The sequence below is a fragment of the Plecotus auritus genome, assembly GCF_963455305.1.
Source record: "Plecotus auritus genome assembly, chromosome: 4".
Classification (NCBI taxonomy): domain Eukaryota; kingdom Metazoa; phylum Chordata; class Mammalia; order Chiroptera; family Vespertilionidae; genus Plecotus; species Plecotus auritus.
Genome location: NC_137775.1, coordinates 105,994,502 through 106,014,860, shown reverse-complemented (window position 1 = coordinate 106,014,860; position 20,359 = coordinate 105,994,502). Strand labels below are relative to the sequence as shown.

Genomic DNA, 20,359 nt, shown 5'->3' with positions numbered 1-20,359 from the left:
GAATGTAACTCACCGGGGACCTCAGCTGAAACTGGGCGGCGGGGGGGGGGGGGGGGGGGGGGGAAGGGGTCCTATGAGCCCCCTTCTGAGAGGTTCTGCGAGTCCAGCTCTGTCTCTTCCCCACAGGAGGCTGCCAAGAATGCTCTGCTTTTCCACACTTCTCCCCACTAGCCTTCAGCCGCACCACGACTAGGCAAGCGCCTCGGGGCAGCCATGGGGGCTGGGCTCTCCCTCCCTTCCCCCACCCCCACTCCCCTGTCCACTTCTCTGGGGATACAGAGAACTCCCCCTGCACTCCAGGTGGCTTCCACATCACACCTGTGACTTAACCCTCAGGTGGAGCACCGCCTTGTATATTCCTCAGTCATTTGGATTTCTTCCAAGTTCCTGTTAAAATGTTTTGCCAATTTTTTCTTAGTTGTCTTTTTAAAAATAATTTGTTGGTTATATGTGTTAAAAATATCTTTTCCCATTCTGCCTCTGGTCTTTTAACATTCTTCTTGGTGTGCTTTTTTTATTTTTTTATTTCTTTTTAAATATATTTTATTGATTTTTTACAGAGAGGAAGGGAGAGGGATAGAGAGTTAGAAACATAGATGAGAGAGAAACATCGATCAGCTGCCTCCTGCACACTCCCCACTGGGGATGTGCCCGCAACCAAGGTACATGCCCTTGACCAGAATCGAACCTGGGACCCTTCAGTCCCCAGGCCGACGCTCTATCCACTGAGCCAAACCGGCTAGGGCTGTGCTTTTTTTATTAAGAGACTAGAGGCCGGGTGCACAAAATTCATGCATGGGTCGGGGAGGGAGGGTGTCCCTCAGCCCAGCCTGCACCCTCTCCAACCTGGGACCCATTGGGGGATGTCCAACCGCTGGTTTATGCCTGATCCCACAACCAGCAGTCGGTCATCCCTCTCACAATCTGGGACTGCTAGCTCCTAACCGCTCACCTGCCTGCATGCCTGATTGACCCTAACTGCTCCCCTGCCAGCCTGATTGACACCTAACTGCTCCCCTGCCTGCCTGATCGCCCCCAACTGCCCTCCTGTGCCAGCCTGATCGCCCCCAATGGCCCTCCCCTGCAGGCCTGATCTCACCCGCAACTGCCCTCCCTTGCAGGCCTGGTCACCCCCAGCTGCCCTCCCCTGCCAGCCTGATCTCGCCCCCAACTGCCTCCCCTGCATGCCATTTGCCCCCAACTGCCCTCCCCTGCTGGCCTGATCGCCCACAACTTCCATCCCCTGTCGGCCTGATCACCCACAACTGCCCTCCTCTGCTGGCCATCTTGTGGTGACCATCTTGTGACGACATTGCGTGACGCCACCTAGGCTGTTATTATATAGGATGGTCTTGATTTTAACAGAGATGATGAAATTATCAATCTTTTCTTTTGTGATTAGTGCTTTTTATGTCCTGTTTCAAAATCTTTGTCTACTCTGAGGTCATGAAAAAATTATATTCTGCTCTAAAAATGTTTAGCTTCTCTTTACTTTTTTAAATTTTTATTTATTGATTAGAGAGAAAGAGAAACATCAATTTGATGATCCACTTATTTATGAATTAACTAGAGGCCCAGTGCATGAATTCATGCACCAGTGGAGTCCCTTGGCCTGCGGGATCAGGCCGAAATCGGCTCTCCGACATCCCCTGATGGGTCCCATATTGTGAGAGGGTACAGGCCAGGACGAGGGACCCCACCAGGCCAGGGAGGGACGCAGGAGGTTGGCCAGCTGGAGAGGGACCGCGGGAGGGCTCCAGGGCGTGTCTGGCCCATCTTACTCAGTCCCAATCGGCAGGACCCCAGCAGCAAGCTAACCTACCGGTCAGAACGTCTGCCCCCTGGTGATCAGTGCACGTCATAGCAAGCAGTTGAGTGGCCTTAGCATATCATTAGTATATTATGCCTTGATTGGTTGAATGGCCAACCAGACGACTGGACACTTAGCATATTAGGCTTTTATTATATAGGACCAGAGGCCCAGTGCACAAAATTCGTGCATTGGTGGGGGGGTGTCCCTCAGCCCAACCTGCACCCTCTCCAATCTGGGACCCCTTGGGGGATGTCCGACTGCCTGTTTAGGCCCGATCCCTAAACAGGCAGCCGGACATCCCTTTCACAATCCGGACTGCTGGCTCCCAACTGCTCACCTGCCTGCCTGATTGCCCCTAACCACTTCTGCCTGCCAGCCTGATCACCCCCTAACCACTCCCCTGCCAGCCTGATTGATGCCTAACTGCTCCCCTGCTGGCCTGATTGTCCCCAACTGCCCTCCCCTGACAGCCCAGTCACCCCCAAATGCCCTCCCCTGCATATTCCCTCTTTATTAGATAGGGTTTTTTCTTTACTGTATTGGACAGCCCTAACTGGTTTGGCTCAGTGGATGGAGCGTCGGCCTGCAGAATCAAGAGTCCCAGGTTCAATTCTAGTCAAGGGCATGTACTTTGGTTGGGGACACATACCCAGTGGGGAGTGTGCAGGAGGCAGCTGATCGATGTTTCTCTCTCATAGATGTTTCTAGCTCTCTATCCCTTTCCCTTCCTCTCTGTAAAAAATCAATAAATTATATATTTTAAAAAACATATTGGACAGTGTACCTGCCATGGTCTTGACAAACCAGTAAAAATGTAAACCCAAACTAAAAGTGTCATAAAATAAACTCCTTAAACAGGAATTTCATGAGACTTTGGAAAGGTGATATCATGTGGTTGTTTCTTCCTTTCTTCCTTCTCTTTCTTTTTCTTGATGTTTCATCTTTTATTCTTTCTTTCTTTTTTCCTTTTATTCCTTTTCTGTCCTCTCTTCCTCTTAACTTTTCCGTTGGTAGAATCGTCAGTCTTGCTTCCAGAAGATGAAGAAGATGGAAACACACCGTTCTCTGAAGAAAAAGATGACCTATGTTGGGATCGGTGGTGTTTCTGGTTTTGCTCTTTTCCTGGTTTGTCATTTCTGCCGGCCCCGGCATCTTTAGGACTTGTGCGTGGGCACTTCTTATTCATGTCTGCAAAACCTCCCTGCCTTGGTGAAAACTGTAGGGGAAAAGGCCTTCCTGGGTGGGCTCAAGCCCTGCCCGAGGTGCTGGGAACCAGGACGGGGAACACCCGCTTCCGCCCTTGCAGAGCCAACCTCCGAACCTCAGGGTACTCTCCAGTAATGTAACTGCAATGTCCCCGTTTGCCTTCAGGAATTAGTTGTAAGTTACTTCCGATGTGAAACCCTACCTCAGACATTTCCTTTGCGGTTTGTAAAGATTTTAAACAAAACCCATTTACCTCCCTAACCTGGTCAGAAGTTTCTACCCAATGGGAGAGGTTTACTGGGCAGCATCGCCCAGATACCCCACCCCCCCCATCTCCAATCACTCGGCTGGGGGCAAGGGAAGTTCCAAGGCGGATTCCCCTAGGCTGCCAGTGGGGCAGGATCACTCGCCCAGGAGCTTCCGAGGCTGAGACCCTGAGGCTATAGGTGTGTGTGTGGGGGATCACTCCATGGGAGCATAGGCGCTTTCAAGGCTGAGACCCCAGGCTGCCGCTGGGAGGGGATCGCTCCATGGGGGTGCGGGCGCCTCCCAGGCTGAGACCTGAGGCTATAGGTGTGTGTGTGTGGGATCACTCCGTGGGGAGTGAATTTGTTTTTGTTTTTTATAAAGGGTCAGGAAGGCCTCTGGGCAGCATTCTGCCAGGCCACTTACGCTGCCAGCTCTCAGCGGCAGCCCTCCCTGGGACTGGGGGACTCCGGTGGGGCTGAGAGGACTGGGCACCGCCATCTTGTGGCTATGGGCGCCACCATTTTGTCACAGAGTGATGGTTAATTTGCATATTACTCTTTTATTAGATAGGATTGGTTGATTCTTATATGTGCCCTGATCAGAGATTGAACCCACAACCACTGGGATGACAACTGAGCCACCTGGCAAGGGCTACAGTTTTGCCTTTCAAACGTATTGTTGCTTCTTCTGAAAGAAATTAGATCTAATTTCATTTTTTTCTAATATGGATCTCAGCTGTTCTTCATCTTCAATTTTTTTTTCATCTTCAAATTTTCATCCAAAATGGTTTGAGATCTTTCTCTATCAGCACATGTACAGTTCCATCTTGAAGAAGAACCATAATTTACAAGAATATTTAGAATGTTCATGTTTTTGTCTATTCCAATGTTTCAAAGAATCATTTTACATTTGATTCTTTACACATATGCTTAAGCATCTTCATCATATAATTTCATACAAGTGGACATGGTGAGTTAAAAGTATGCACTTTAAATTTTCTTAGATATTGGGTTTTCTTGTCTTGCTTAAAAACATTAATTTCCTCTCAAAATTATTAGAATGTTCTCCCCAAGTTTTCTAGTACTTATAAAATCCCAAAAAAGCCACCTAGATTTTATTTTGGGGTAAGGAGCTTGGGAGGATCTAGCTATATATTTTCCCAATGTCTGGTCAGTTGTCCCCAAATCATTATTGAATAATATATTTTGCCCACTGATTTAAAATATCATCATTATCATATACTAAAATCCCATATGCATTTGGGTCTATTTCTAGACATTGTATTCTTTTCCTTCAATCTGTTTTGTGATCACAGCCACTCGGGTTTAAATATTCCATCTCATAAAACACTACAGTCTGGAGTAATCAGTCCACTATGCATGTGTCTCTGGTTCATAACTCTCCTATTCAGCCTCCTGTCTATATCTCAGCCTGCACTTTAAAGCTAGTTTGCTTAATTTCAAAAAAATAATTAATGTTTCATTGTGATTGTTTAGACATAAAGGTTAATTTAGAGGGAACTGATGTTTTTACAATATTGACCCTGCTACTAGAAACCATCTTCCCAGCTGCCCAGCTGCCCTTGTGTCTGCATGGGGAGTTGTGTGCTTCCTTGTCCTCTCCTCCAGCCTCTCCGCTGTCTCACCTGACGGTCACAGCTTTCTTCCTGAGCAACTCCTTGCAGTGTTGGCTTAGTCCGGGCAGCTGCAATAAATTCTTTCTATTTTTGATGGCCTGAAAATGTCGTTATTTCCAATTCCTGTTGGAAAGATACTTCCTCTGGGTATAGAATGATAGGTTGACAGTGATTATCTTTCAGTTCTTTAAAGTTTAAATTCCATGATCTTCTAGCTGCCTCCAATCCTGTTGAAGTTGTCTGTCAACTGCATAAGGAACCATGCCCCAAACCCAGGGGTTTGAAACCACAGCTGGGTGCTCTTTCTTGCTGCCTGTGAGCAGACCGGCCCCCATGGCTCTCCTCCTCCTGTGGGCCCGTGGGCTGGCTCATGTTTGCATGACAATGTCAGAGGAGCAGGGAGGTTCTCAGTTTCGGGGCCAGCACCTCTGTATTAATCCCAATTATTCCACCCTCATTCAACTGCCAAGGTGCAGCAGATGGTAGGTCCCAGTTAGGGTCAGGAGGGGCTCGTGCACAGCAGGGCTGCTCCTGTGCAGTCTCGCCTGCAGGCTCAGCGCCGCCTTTGCTCTGACCCCTTGAGGCTTCTTAAATTTGTATTTTCAACAATTTCACCATCCTATTCCCAAGTCCCAGGTGAATGCATTTCTTCTTGGGATCCATGGTGCTTCCTGAGTTTTGCTTGATGTCGTTCATACATTTTGGAAACTATTCAACATTGCTCCTGCCCATCCCCTCTCCTCCCATGTGGACTCTGATCACAGTGTGCCATCTCCAAACCAGGCCCACACGTCCCTCCCTCTCCGTACATCTTCCATCGTTCTTTTCTCTCTGCAGCTGGTCTCTGGCCTCCTTCACACTCTAATCCCACTTCCACTATGTCTGATCTGCTGCTAACCCACCAGCTTCATTCCTAAATTCAGTTCATGTGTTTTTCAGAACTGGACTTCCCACATGGTTCTTTCCTATAGATTATACTTCTCTGAAATTCTCCATGTCCCGACCATCATTCTGAATATATTGATCACCATCTTTCAGTTCAAAGTCTGCTGACTTCAATCCCTGCACCGCGCCAGCACCTGTCTCTACTGTCTGCCTTTTGTTTCTTGGTTCTGCCACCCCATCCTTTCCTCCCGACGAAATAACAACCTTACAAGTAGCCAGTCTAGAATGCAACCAGAATTGTGTGCCTCAAGTGAAATAAAGCATATGAATTTCCCATAAATTGTAAAAGAGCAAAGGTATCAGCAATAATTGGTAGCATTTTTACAGTCTTCCTGTGTCTTGGGCTAATATCTTTAATAACAAAACACAGAATGCTGCCACTCAATTAGGCTGGGGTTGTTTACCTGAGACCGTTTTGCATGGCAATCTGCAATTTCTTAAATGGCAAATTAGGCCGAAACCGGTTTGGCTCAGTGGATAGAGCGGCGGCCTGCGGACTGAAGGTCCCGGGTTCGATTCCGGTCAAGGGCATGTACCTTGGTTGCGGGCACATCCTCAGTGGGAGGTGTGCAGGAGGCAGCTAATCGATGTTTCTCTCTCATCGATGTTTCTAGCTCTCTATCCCTCTCCCTTCCTCTCTGTAAAATATCAATAAAATATATTTTAAAAATAAAAAAATAAAAAAATAAAAAATAAAATAAATGGCAAATTAGCCATTTGCATCTCCACAGAGAAATATCATTTATGCTAATGATGCTCTTGCTAACAAACCATAGAAGCAATGAGGCTGAATCCCCCACACACACACCGTTGTTTGCTGCACAAGCACAGCTGGCGTTTGGTGCAGATGCCATGGCATGTCTGGGTGGGAAGCTGTGAGTGGTCAGCTACTCGTGGTTCTCAGCTGGGAGCACACAGCAGAGCCACTTCGAGGGTCTTTGAAAAGAGAAGGAAGAAAGAAAGCAGAAGGAAGCTGGGGCCTGGCTCCCACCCCTGCCCTGAGATTCTGATTCGATTCAGTCAGGCAGCACCTGGCACAGATACTAGTCTTTCCAATGGGCAGCCATGGTCGGCAGCCACGCATGTGGCCACACTCCTTATTTATAGACGGGAAATCTAGCACCTTCCATGGAGAAGTGACTGGAACAGAAGTCAAGAAAACATCCGGTGGCAGAGCCCAGACCGGCCCCCACTTTCCTGACTCCCAAACCAATAGGTTTGTACCACAGAGTTCATCACCACATGCATGCACACACATACACACACACCAGATCAATCAATGACATCAAGCTTTCAAATTAAGAAAATGAAAACAATCCACAATGAAGAGACCAAAAAAATGTTAAAGTTTGGGTCTAGTTGTTCTGTTTGTGATACTTTTAAAGAGTGAAGAACCCAAACACAGTGTCGATATGCCTCCACTTGTGGCGGCGGAGCCCATGGCCCCTGACCCCAACCTGACTGGGCCAGTAGGAGACGCGTGGCTCAGGGGTTAAGTCCAAAGACCAGCCTGTGCCAATCAGATGACCAGATGGAGCCAGTGATGGGCACTAGACACAGGAGACGGACAACTGGCCCCGCCCGGCCTGCCACCTGCTGGAGAGCATTTCTGTTCCCTGAAACAGGTCAGGAAAAGCCCTGCCCAGGTCCTCAGTGTTGCAGGAGCGCCCAGTGCGCACTGCCAGCGAGGGAGCCTGCATGGAGGGGTCTTTCCCGGCACCACAGCAGGCCTGGCGTGCTGCCAATGCAGAGCTACTGCCTCCCTGTCGCCGAGCCCGACAGTGGGCCCAGCACACTGTGACTGGAGGAGGCTCGACCCGGAACCACCCGAGCAGAAGTGCGCACCTGCCCACCCGACGCCCGGGCTCTGACCTGCTGAGTGTTCACGGGGCTGTGCTCCTCTCGCTGTTTATTCACAGCAACACTCACAGTCCCTCCAGCACCACCAGTTACAAAGCCAGGGAGCCACAACTCCGGTCGTATCCACGACGCCCACATGGCACAGGGCTCCGTGTCCTAGGCCCCAGAAGACGCAAAGGCAGTCTTCAGCCTTTTAATGCATCGGCAGTGCCAGCCCAGAGGTAGGCAGGATCAGCCTGTGTCTCCACGGACATTCAGGGCCCAGAGCCACTCAGAGGGAGGGCACACCCCGCGAATGGCTGAGTCTGGGAGCATTGCTCCTGACTCAGGGCTACTGCCCTGCGTGCCCGTGATGCAGACCCCCCCATCCCCGGGGCTGGGAAGTGCGACACGTGATCCGACCACAGAGCCCATGATGCAGTAACAGGAGCCAAGGACACGCCAAGCCTGGTGCCCCTGCAGTGAGGCCCACGCATTGAACACGTGTGTGTGTGTGTGTGTGTGTGTGTGTGTGTGTGTGTGTGTGCGCGCACGCACACATGCACAAGTGAAGCTGGGCACACTGCCACTCATCCCCCTTCACAAAGGGGAGGCTCAGAACCACGTTCCTTTTCCTCCTGAGGGGCCTATTCATGGCGCTTCCCAGGCCTCAGCTCAGGAGCCCACTCCCTGCCCCTCAGAGGTCTGCATGGAACTTGGGGTGGAATGAGCCTCCTGGTCAGGCTGCGTGGCAGTCCTGCGCCGCTGGGCTCTGAGTCTCAGTGAGGTGGCCTGCCCCTGTGAGGGCCAGGGCAGGGGCAGGGGCAGGGCAGCGTGGGCGACAGCCTGTTGCTAACTCCCCAGAGGACGGTGCCAGGAGGCGGGCGCTTTCCTGCTGCTGCTGGATCTCTCCTGAATCGAATGCCATGAGCAGTACCCATGCCTGAGTGAATGGGCGTGGATGGTGCGCAGGGCACGTGCAGCTGCGGTCGCCGTCACGTCACCAGGGTGCGATTGGCAGGGTACAGGCATTCGAAGGAGGTGAGCGACTTCTGTTCTACGCCTCCAAGCTGAGTGCTATTATGAGAACGTGTCCACATGCTATTCGTATGACTCACTGTGAAGTAGAACATGATGGGCCTTCCCTCTCACAAAAGCCCCTCCCTCAGTGCGCTCCCCAGGGGCCGCATGGAGGGCACAATGCTGCGGGGGCGGGGGGAGTGCTCTGGGGGAGGGCACACACCACCAGCCCCTCCTGTGGGGGAGGGAGGGCAGACTGTCATCAAGAACCAGGACACAGCCTGGCCTCAAGGCTTAGTGGTTGACCCTGGAGGTCAGGGTTCGATTCCCCGTCAGGGCACATGCCAGGGTTGCCTGCTCGATCCCTGGGGGGGTGGGGGGGGTGTGCAGGAGGCGGCGATGAATGATTCTCTTATCATTGATGTCTCTCTGTCAGCTTGAATACGCACCCCATGCATGGACCACGCTGCTCAGCCCCTCACCTGCCGGTCACACCGGCTGCCTCCCGTTCCCGTAAGCAATGCCGCCGTGAGTTCAGGCGCAATGTCCCTGCGTCCTGCTCTCTGCCGGTTCGACTATATGCTCAGAGCTTCCCGGGACAAATGGTCCCTTCACACCTAACTTTCTGAGGACCTGCCAGCCTGCTCTCCACAGCGGCTGTGCTGTTTTATATTCCCGTCTCCACACCCTCACCAGCACCTGTCTGCTGTCTTTGTTACAGCAGCTGTCCCAGAGGGTGAGATGCTACGTTTATCTTCCGACTTTCTCGAAAGTACAGCTGGCCCTTGAACAGCATGGTTTCGCTGTGCAGGCCCGCGTAGTCTCAGATTTTCTTTCTCAGTACTCAGTCGCCCCTCTGTACCCCTGGCTTCCCAGCTGATGGGAAACAGTATTTTTTTTTCTTTTTAATCCTCACCCGAGGGTATTTTTTTCCATTGATTTTTAGAGAGAATGGAGGGGAGGAGATGAGAGAGAGAGAGAGAGACATTGATGTGAGAGACACGTTGATTGGAGCCGGAGAGCAAACCTACAACCCAGGTGCATGCCTTTGACTAGAAATCGAACCTGAAACACTTAAGTGCATGGGCTGGTGCTCTAACCACTGAGCACACCTGCCAGTGTGGGAAACAGTATTTTCCGCCTGCAGGTGGGAATGCTGGGAGTCGGGGGTGCAGAGCCAGCTGTATGTTGGCCCCATTTTATATCAGGGCCTTGAGCCTCCTGGGATTTGGGTTCCACAGGGCCCAGAGCCAATCCCCGCAGACACTGGACCCTACCCCACGCAACCATTTTCATTACACTTGTTGATAAGGTATGTTGGGCTTTTAAAAGCACCATATATGAGGTTAATAAAAATATATTTCTACCTACATCCCAAGAAAAGAACAGAGCACAGGGAGAAAGGAACCCAGTGTCTGATCACAGAACATTCTGGACTTCATGCCGTGGCCGCCACCCTGCTCTGCCTGCCCGCTGGCAGGCTGCACGCTTCACAGTGGCAACACGGATCCAGGCAGCACTGCTGTCCCTCCCGTCAGCTACACAGCTGGCACCGGCTCTGTGCATGCTGAGAAATAAACTGCAAACAGCGGTTAAGAAACAGTGGAAGGCCAATGGACTTTGCTATTCAGCCGATCCACTGTGATGGCAAGGCTCGAGGTGATTTCCCGACCTGATCATCTTTACATTGTTTACTAGACTTTACCTTTGATCTGCCTGTATGCATTGCTAAAGGGCAAATGTGTATTCAAGTGAATAAAAAGCAGACCAGGCCAGAAGTCGGGGAGTCTCCTCAAGAAAGAGGCTCCACCTGGCCCCACATGCCTTCTAAATTCATATTTCTTGTCCAGCATTTTCATTCGTGTGTTGGCCCCTCCTTCAGATCCTGAACCCCACCACGAAGGTGGCAGCATCAGGGGCCTCTGAGAATCGGCTGTACCCATGGCCCCAGGTTTTCCCCAAGAACCAGGATGGGAGCAAGGGGCACGAGCAAGATCCCGGCAGTGACAACGTCCACCATCCCCCAAGACACGCACCATAAACTAAGGACAGAGCGGGTAGGAGGCAGCGGGAAGAGAATCCGAGCCTGGGGGCCTCCCAGGGCCAGGTCCCAGGGACAAACCCGTTTGACTTTAGGGAAAGCTGCCTGGCCTGGGGTCCTTTGTACGTGTCCTGGCCCCTCCCCTTAGCAGTTGAAGGGCAGCCATCAAGTTCCCATGGCTCTTATGGCCCAGGACACTCAGCTTTCCTCCTCTGAGAGGCGAGTCCTAAGCTCACCTCCTGGACTCACAGGGCAGGAGCCAGCTGCGGGGACTCCCGCCCAGTATTTCAGGCCCCACCTTTGCGCCGTCCCTGACAGCACAGAGCACCCACATTCTCTTCTCCTCCTACAAGAGGAAGTGGAGCCTCCCCGCTGGCCGCAGTGGCGGGCGGGTCAGGGGACCGAGGCATGGCCAGGGCGTGCCGGTGGGCAGTTCCTGCCTGGTCACTGTCAGGCTCTGGAGGCACCACCTATCGTCGAGAATCACCTTAAACACTCGGACACAGACACACACGAGCACATGAGGAGCACGTTCCATTCCCACTAACCCTCTGCTTCCTCCCTCAGCCATGTCTGCAGAGGCCTCGCTCCACGGCTCTTTGGGCGTCAAGTGAAAAGAACCTGCCCCGACCCGCACGCCGCGGGCCCTCGGAGCGGCCTGGGCTTGTAGATGGGGAAGGCCCGCCCGCACCGCCCACTCACCGTGGACACAGGTCTCCCACCATCTGCAGAGGCCATCTTCCAGCGAGCATCCTGGAGGGACAGAAAACAGCGGGTCAGGCCTCGGGAGCAGCTGTGCGAGCTGGCCTCCGCTCCCTGTATCATCTGGAAGCCAGAGCGGCTCGGCCCCAGTGGATGCAAGGCCCATGCACACATTCCGTCCCTCCGGCCGTCTGCCCGGGACCTTCCAGGTGACAGTTGGGGGCATGAGGTGCACCATCTCCACAGACACCTCCTTGGCGGAGCTGCCCGGGCAGGCCCATGGGGCTCTGTGCGCACCGTCACGCACAGGCCCTTCCGTGCCCACCCACCGCATGCATGCCTGACACAGACACGCCTGCCTTGTTCCAAGCACAGAAAGAGGAGGCAGAGGGGAACACGTGTGCAGAGGAGAGATGGCCAGACCGACAGGTGCAGGTCCCACCAGGGACCACTGTGCAGGGCCATCCGTCGGAGGAGGCAGACATCCGACCTGTGCTCTAGTCCAGCGGTCGCCAACCGGTGGTCGCTGAGGTCCAGAAAGGTTGGCGACCACTGCCCTAATCCTCTCCCGTCACCATTCACCGCCCCCCCAGCCCCACCCTCTCGCACCTCTGTAAGTATTTCTCTCTTTCCTGCTCCAGCACGGCTAGAGAGCGGTCCAGTTCCTGCGTAGGGGCGGCTGGGGGTTGAGAAAATGAAAGAAAGAGACAGACACAGAGATAGAAGGAAAAAGCTGGGGCCGGGTAGGACAACTGTCCTGTGATGGAGAGACAGTGACCCAGAGCCGACACAGTGCATTTATTTTATACAGTCTGATTAAAACAAGGGTGGATTAACATGTATACAAAGGTTCTTGTTTTGGCAGCACTTGCTGCACCTCCCACAGCCCATTAGCTACTTGGGAAGGAGTTAGGGAGGGCTACCAGGTCAGGCTTAATTATGCTAGGAGAGCTTTGCCTTCCAGGCTGGGACTTGTTTGTGGCCCTGCCACAGGTCAGTACGAGGCTTGACCCTAGAGCCGCTCCTACAAACCTCCACCCTCCCTCCACCCCCAGCTGTCAGGGTCCATGATTCTTTCTCTTCTCTTCTTTTCTGTTCAACCCCTCCACCCTCCCAGCAGAGCTGCCTGCTTGCTCTCTATCCATGAGTCTCTATTTTGCTTATTAGTTCAGTTTATTCATTAGATTCCACATATGAGTGAGATCATGTGATACTTGTCTTTCTCTGACTGACTTATTACACTTAGCATGATACTCTCCAGGCCCCTCCATGGTGTCTCAAAGGGTAAGAGATCCTTCTTTTTTACTGCTGCATAGTATTCCATAGTGTAGATGTCCCACAGCCTTTTTATCCACTCGTCTGCTGATGGGCACATGGGCTGCTTCCGGACCTTGGCTGTTGTAAATAACGCTGCATTGAACATAGGGGTGCATATGTTCTTTCAAATTATATTTCTTCGGATAAATTCCCAGAAGTGGGATGGCTGGGTCATAAGGCAGTTCCACTTTTAATTTTGTGCGGTAACCCATGCTGCTCTCCACAGTGCATCCTAAATGCAGAAAGGACAGCGTGTGTCCACCCTGGGGAGGGCCGGTGCAGGTGAGGCCTCCCAGGGCCCTGAGCTATGCTCACACCCATCCAGGAAGACCGAGAGCCACCAAGCACGAGCTTCCTGGAACATGGGCAACAGCGTCAGAGCACATTCCGTGCCGCATCCTGCCTTCGTTCCTGCTTCTCCAGCTGAACGCGCCTCTTCTCCAGCAAGACTCCACTCAGAAGACCCCATGGGTCTCCCCACAACTCGAAGCGAAGACTCCATTTTCCCAAAACAATGTGATCTCGTGGGAATCGTGTTTCCTTTCTCAGTCTCCCTTCAACACATCTCACCTATGTCACCCTTGCACCGACCAGGTCCTCAGCTGCGCCCGTCCTCCCGCCACATTCTCACTGGTGACCACAGACCTCGATGAGGGTGACGAAGAAAAGGACAAACAACCAAAAGGAAAGCTGGATGGTGGACAGTTGGGAGACTAGCTCCCCTGTTCCCCCAAAAGCAGTGACCTTGAGAAAGTCACTCACCCGCCCGGCCTCCCCATCAGGGGTAGGAGAGGCGGGACCAAGTTGTCTCACCTCAGAGAGGACTGGGCCTCCAGGATATGCCCCAGGGCTCCCTCCAGGAGCCAGCCGCACCCCAGGACCCCTCTCCCTCCCAGGAGAAGCCAAGAGCCCTGCAAGGGCCTGGAAGAGCCTGAGGAGGCAGGGTGCTGGACACACGCTTACAGCTGGTTCTGTGCCTGTCACCTGGGGAGGAACCAGGCCCGCATCACAATGAGCTCCCCAAGCCAAGCAGTCCCACAAGCACACAAAACACTGGTGCCTCCCTGGGAAGCCGGAAGCCCACCACGCCTGCATTTGTTTAACCAGAGCTGCGGGCCCCTGCCACATCCCAGCCAGGCTGAGAACTCCCTTCCTCCTCCTCCTACTGAGAACTCCCTCCCTCCTCCTCCAACTCCTGAGAGCTCTCTCCCTCCTCCTCCTCCTCCTCCTCCTCCTCAGAGCTCCCTTCCTCCTCCTCCTCCTCAGAGCTCCCTTCCTCCTCCTCCTCCTTAGAGCTCCCTCCCTCCACCTTCTCCTCCTCCTAAGAGCTCCCGTCCTCCTCCTCCTCCTGAGAGCTTCCTTCCTCCTCCTTCTCCTCCTCCTTAGAGCTCCCTTCCTCCTCCTCCTCCTGAGAGCTCCCTTCCTCCTCCTTCTCCTCCACCTGAGAGCTCCCTTCCTCCTCCTCCTCCTGAGAGCTTCCTTCCTCCTCCTTCTCCTCCTCCTGAGAGCTCCCTTCCTCCTCCTTCTCCTCCTCCTGAGAGCTCCCTTCCTCCTCCTTCTCCTCCTCCTGAGAGCTCCCTCCCTCCTCCTCCTCCTCCTCCTGAAAGCTCCCTTCCTCCTCCTCCTCCTGAGAGCTCCCTTCCTCCTCCTTCTCCTCCTCCTGAGAGCTCCCTCCCTCCTCCTCCTCCTGAGAGCTCCCTTCCTCCTCCTCCTCCTGAGAGCTCCCTTCCTCCTCCTCCTCCTGAGAGCTCCCTTCCTCCTCCTTCTCCTCCTCCTGAGAGCTCCCTTCCTCCTCCTTCTCCTCCTCCTGAGAGCTCCCTCCCTCCTCCTCCTCCTCCTGAGAGCTCCCTTCCTCCTCCTCCTCCTGAGAGCTCCCTTCCTCCTCCTTCTCCACCTCCTGAGAGCTCCCTCCCTCCTCCTCCTCCTCCTGAGAGCTCCCTTCCTCCTCCTCCTCCTGAGAGCTCCCTTCCTCCTCCTTCTCCTCCTCCTGAGAGCTCCCTCCCTCCTCCTCCTCCTCCTGAGAGCACCCTTCCTCCTCCTCCTTCTCCTCCTCCAGAGAGCTCCCTTCCTCCTCCTCCTCCTCCTCCTGAGAGCTCCCTTCCTCCTCCTTCTCCTCCTCCTGAGAGCTCCCTTCCTCCTCCTCCTCCTGAGAGCTCCCTTCCTCCTCCTCCTCCTCCTCCTGAGAGCTCCCTTCCTCCTCCTCCTCCTCCTCCTGAGAGCTCCCTTCCTCCTCCTCCTCCTCCTCCTCCTCCTGAGAGCACCCTTCCTCCTCCTCCTTCTCCTCCTCCAGAGAGCTCCCTTCCTCCTCCTTCTCCTCCACCTGAGAGCTCCCTTCCTCCTCCTCCTCCTCCTTAGAGCTCCCTTCCTCCTCCTTCTCCTCCTCCTGAGAGCTCCCTTCCTCCTCCTCCTCCTCCTGAGAGCTCCCTTCCTCCTCCTCCTCCTCCTCCTGAGAGCTCCCTTCCTCCTCCTTCTCCTCCTCCTGAGAGCTCCCTTCCTCCTCCTTCTCCTCCTCCTGAGAGCTCCCTTCCTCCTCCTCCTCCTGAGAGCTCCCTTCCTCCTCCTCCTCCTCCTCCTCCTGAGAGCTCCCTTCCTCCTCCTCCTCCTCCTCCTCCTCCTCCTCCTCCTCCTGAGAGCACCCTTCCTCCTCCTCCTTCTCCTCCTCCAGAGAGCTCCCTTCCTCCTCCTCCTCCTCCTTAGAGCTCCCTTCCTCCTCCTCCTCCTCCTCCTGAGAGCTTCCTTCCTCCTCCTTCTCCTCCTCCTTAGAGCTCCCTTCCTCCTCCTTCTCCTCCTCCTGAGAGCTCCCTTCCTCCTCCTCCTCCTCCTGAGAGCTCCCTTCCTCCTCCTCCTTCTCCTCCTCCAGAGAGCTCCCTTCCTCCTCCTCCTCCTCCTGAGAGCTCCCTTCCTCCTCCTCCTCCTCCTCCTCCTCCTGAGAGCTCCCTTCCTCCTCCTCCTCCTCCTCCTCCTCCTCCTGCTGAGAGCTCCCTTCCTCTTCCTTCTCCTCCTCCTGAGAGCTCCCTTCCTCCTCCTCCTCCTAGTCCTCCTGAGAGCTCCCTTCCTCCTCCTCCTCCTGAGAGCTTTCCTCCTCCTCCTCCTCATCCTCCTGAGAGCTCCCTTCCTCCTCCTCCTCCTCCTCCTCTTCCTGAGAGCTCCCTTCCTCCTCCTCCTCCTCCTCCTCCTCCTCCTGAGAGCTCCCTTCCTCCTCCTTCTCCTCCTCCTTAGAGCTCCCTTCCTTCTCCTCCTTCTCCTACTGAGAGCTCCCTTCCTCCTCCTCCTCCTCCTGAGAGCTCCCTTCCTCCTCCTCCTCCTCCTCCTCCTCCTCCTCCTCCTGAGAGCTCCCTTCCTCCTCCTCCTCCTCCTCCTCCTGAGAGCTCCCTTCCTCCTCCTTCTCCTCCTCCTTAGAGCTCCCTTCCTTCTCCTCCTTCTCCTACTGAGAGCTCCCTTCCTCCTCCTCCTCCTCCTCCTCCTCCTCCTGAGAGCTCCTTTCCTCCTCCTCCTCCTCCTCCTCCTCCTCCTCCTCCTCCTCCTGAGAGCACCCTTCCTCCTCCTCCTCCTTAGAGCTCCCTTCCTCCTCCTTCTCCTCCTCCTCCTCCTGAGAGCTCCCTTCCTCCTCCTCCTCCTTAGAGCTCCCTTCCTCCTCCTCCTCCTGAGAGCTCCCTTCCTCCTCCTCCTCCTTAGAGCTCCCTTCCTCCTCCTTCTCCTCCTCCTCCTCCTGAGAGCTCCCTTCCTCCTCCTCCTCCTTAGAGCTCCCTTCCTCCTCCTCCTCCTGAGAGCTCCCTTCCTCCTCCTCCTCCTCCTCCTCCTCCTGAGAGCTCCCTTCCTCCTCCTCCTCCTGAGAGCTCCCTTCCTCCTCCTCCTCCTGAGAGCTCCCTTCCTCCTCCTCCTCCTTAGAGCTCCCTTCCTCCTACTCCTCCTCCTCCTCCTCCTGAGAGCTCCCTTCCTCCTCCTCCTCCTGAGAGCTCCCTTCCTCCTCCTCCTCCTCCTCCTCCTCCTGAGAGCTCCCTTCCTCCACCTTCCTCTCCTCCTCCTAAGAGCTCCCTTCCTCCTCCTCCTCCTGAGAGCTCCCTTCCTCCTCCTCCTCCTCCTTAGAGCTCCCTTCCTCCTCCTCCTCCTCCTTAGAGCTCCCTTCCTCCTCCCCCCTCCTCCTCCTGAGAGCTCCCTTCCTCCTCCTCCTCCTGAGAGCTCCCTTCCTCCTCCTCCTTCTCCTGAGAGCTCCCTTCCTCCTCCTTCCTCTCCTCCTCCTAAGAGCTCCCTTCCTCCTCCTCCTCCTTAGAGCTCCCTTCCTCCTCCTCCTCCTCCTCCTTAGAGCTCCCTTCCTCCTCCTCCTCCTCCTGAGAGCTCCCTTCCTCCTCCTCCTTCTCCTGAGAGCTCCCTTCCTCCTCCCTCCTCCTGAGAGCTCCCTTCCTCCCCCCTCCTCCTCCTGAGAGCTCCCTTCCTCCTCCTCCTCCTCAGAGCTCCCTTCCTCCTCCTCCTCCTCCTTAGAGCTCCCTTCCTCCTCCCTCCTCCTGAGAGCTCCCTTCCTCCTCCTCCTCCTCCTTAGAGCTCCCTTCCTCCTCCTTCCTCTCCTCCTCCTTAGAGCTCCCTTCCTCCTCCTTCCTCTCCTCCTCCTGAGAGCTCCCTTCCTCCTCCTCCTCCTCCTGAGAGCTTCCTTCCTCCTCCTCCTCCTGCTGAGAGCTCCCTTCCTCCTCCCCCCTCCTCCTGAGAGCTCCCTTCCTCCTCCTCCTCCTCCTGAGAGCTCCCTTCCTCCTTCTCCTCCTCCTTAGAGCTCCCTTCCTCCCCCCTCCTCCTCCTGAGAGCTCCCTTCCTCCTCCTCCTCCTCCTCCTTAGAGCTCCCTTCCTCCTCCTTCCTCTCCTCCTCCTGAGAGCTCCCTTCCTCCTCCTCCTCCTCCTCCTTAGAGCTCCCTTCCTCCTCCTTCTCCTCCTCCTCCTCCTTAGAGCTCCCTTCCTCCTCCCTCCTCCTCCTTAGAGCTCCCTTCCTCCTCCTCCTCCTCCTTAGAGCTCCCTTCCTCCTCCTCCTCCTCCTTAGAGCTCCCTTCCTCCTCCTCCTCCTCCTTAGAGCTCCCTTCCTCCTCCTTCCTCTCCTCCTCCTAAGAGCTCCCTTCCTCCTCCCCCCTCCTCCTCCTGAGAGCTCCCTTCCTCCTCCTCCTTCTCCTGAGAGCTCCCTTCCTCCTCCCTCCTCCTGAGAGCTCCCTTCCTCCTCCTCCTCCTGAGAGCTCCCTTCCTCCTCCTCCTCCTGAGAGCTCCCTTCCTCCTCCCTCCTCCTCCTCCTGAGAGCTCCCTTCCTCCTCCTTCTCCTCCTGAGAGCTCCCTTCCTCCTCCCTCCTCCTCCTCCTGAGAGCTCCCTTCCTCCTCCTCCTCCTCCTCCTGAGAGCTCCCTTCCTCCTCCCTCCTCCTCCTCCTGAGAGCTTGCTTCCTCTCCCTCCACACTTGGGGTAGGATCCCCGAGTGGGCAGCTGTCTGCAGTCAGGAAGAGGGACGGACAGGACATGTGTGGAGGGTGAGGAACCTGGGTCTGTGAGGTGCTCCAGGTGGCAGCAAAGGTACTCTAGCATCCAAGACTCAGAGTCATAACGCGCGAGACCCAGGGAACAAGGACAGAGCCAGCTGGACACATCACTGCAGGAGGCAGCTCAGGAAGGAAGCCCTGATTTTCCTCCTCCCCAAAGCCCACATGGTCCTCCTGGATCCTCCCTCCTCCCCAACGCCATGGTGACCCCATCGCCAGCAGAAGGGTCAGATCACAGGATGCAGGCACCAGCCTCTGCCTGAGCCAGTGGAGGATGGGCAGAGAGCCCAGGCCATGTCCCACCAGCAAAGCCACCTGCTGCTTGGGCTCTTCCCCAGCTCCATTTCCTGTGCAGACACCTGACATGAGGCCGCATCACCCTGATCTGCAGTTTACCTGTCAGCAGGCCCAGCGTAGCTCCCATTGAGCTCCCTGATAAATGAGTGTTCTTTCCCTGTAATATCTGCTAGCCCTACCTTGAGCTCACAAATTTAATTAGTTTTTTCAAACTCTAGTAGAACTGCTTTTGAAAATGCAGAAAAGCCATCATTTTATAGCTGGTGAGAGAAAATATTAGTTTTACTCATGATTTATTTATTTCAGCTTTGGAAACAAACTCAGCTTCCCACACTCTACACTGAGGAGGCTCCCTGGGCACACTCCTGGGGGGGAGGCTCCCTGGGCACACTCCAGGGGGGAGGCTCCCTGGGCACACTCCAGGGGGGGAGGCTCCCTGGGCACACTCCAGGGGGGGAGGCTCCCTGGGCACACTCCAGGGGGGGAGGCTCCCTGGGCACACTCCAGGGGGGGAGGCTCCCTGGGCACACTCCAGAGGGGGGAGGCTCCCTGGGCACACTCCAGGGGGGGAGGCTCCCTGGGCACACTCCAGGGGGGGAGGCTCCCTGGGCACACTCCAGGGGGGAGGCTCCCTGGGCACACTCCAGGGGGGGAGGCTCCCTGGGCACACTCCAGGGGGGGAGGCTCCCTGGGCACACTCCAGGGGGGGAGGCTCCCTGGGCACACTCCAGGGGGGGAGGCTCCCTGGGCACACTCCAGAGGGGGGAGGCTCCCTGGGCACACTCCAGGGGGGGAGGCTCCCTGGGCACACTCCAGGGGGGGAGGCTCCCTGGGCACACTCCTGGGGGGGAGGCTCCCTGGGCACACTCCTGGGGGGAGGCTCCCTGGGCACACTCCTGGGGGGAGGCTCCCTGGGCACACTCCTGAGGGGAAGCTCCCTGGGCACATTTCTGGGGGGAGGCTCCCTGGGCACACTCCAGGGGGGGAGGCTCCCTGGGCACACTCCAGGGGGGGAGGCTCCCTGGGCACACTCCAGGGGGGGGAGGCTCCCTGGGCACACTCCTGGGCGGGGGAGGCTCCCTGGGCACACTCCAGGGGGGGAGGCTCCCTGGGCCCACTCCAGGGGGGGAGGCTCCCTGGGCACACTCCTTGGGGGGAGGCTCCCTGGGCACACTCCAGGGGGGGAGGCTCCCTGGGCACACTCCTGGGGGGGAGGCTCCCTGGGCACACTCCAGGGGGGGAGGCTCCCTGGGCCCACTCCAGGGGGGGAGGCTCCCTGGGCACATTTCTGGAGGGGAGGCTCCCTGGGCCCACTCCAGGGGGGGCGGGGACTAGGGGCTGTCCGACTCAGAGCAGGCAGTCCTGGCCTCCTCGCAGGCTGCCCACAGAGCATGCAGCTGGGTCTGGGAACTGCACCTCATTTTGAAACTGTTTCTAGATTCTTCTTTGATTTATCAAATAACTGAGAGGAAAATTATAAACATTGGTTTTCCGTGGTTTCTGTCCTAGCGACTTGTCTCCTTGCTGGCTGACGTCTGTCCGTGAAAACCCACTAATGGACAGTCTCAAGTCACTTAATTGTTCGTGTGTTTGTTCCCAATTAGGGTCTAGTTGCAAGTTTCCCGAGAGCAAGCACAGTGGCCTACGTTTTATGACTCTAGTATTCCAGGTGTCGAGCACAGTTCACACTCATGTTTCCATGAACAGATATGATTGATTTATAGCAGCCTCTGTCACGCATGGCAGGTCCTAGAATTCCTCAGAGACGAATCTCGCACTCCCCAGGCAGTG

General features: G+C 55.4%; 1 protein-coding gene across 1 annotated transcript in view; it reads right to left on the bottom strand.

Annotated features, from left to right (window-relative positions):
• PTPRN2 (protein tyrosine phosphatase receptor type N2) overlaps positions 1–20,359 on the bottom strand; it is a 458,587-nt gene that overhangs the window by 404,467 nt on the left and 33,761 nt on the right. Inside the window, exon 2 of the mRNA XM_080665141.1 lies at positions 11,452–11,502. Within this exon, the coding sequence (XP_080521267.1) occupies positions 11,452–11,502 (51 nt within the window). The remainder of the gene's footprint in view (positions 1–11,451; positions 11,503–20,359) is intronic.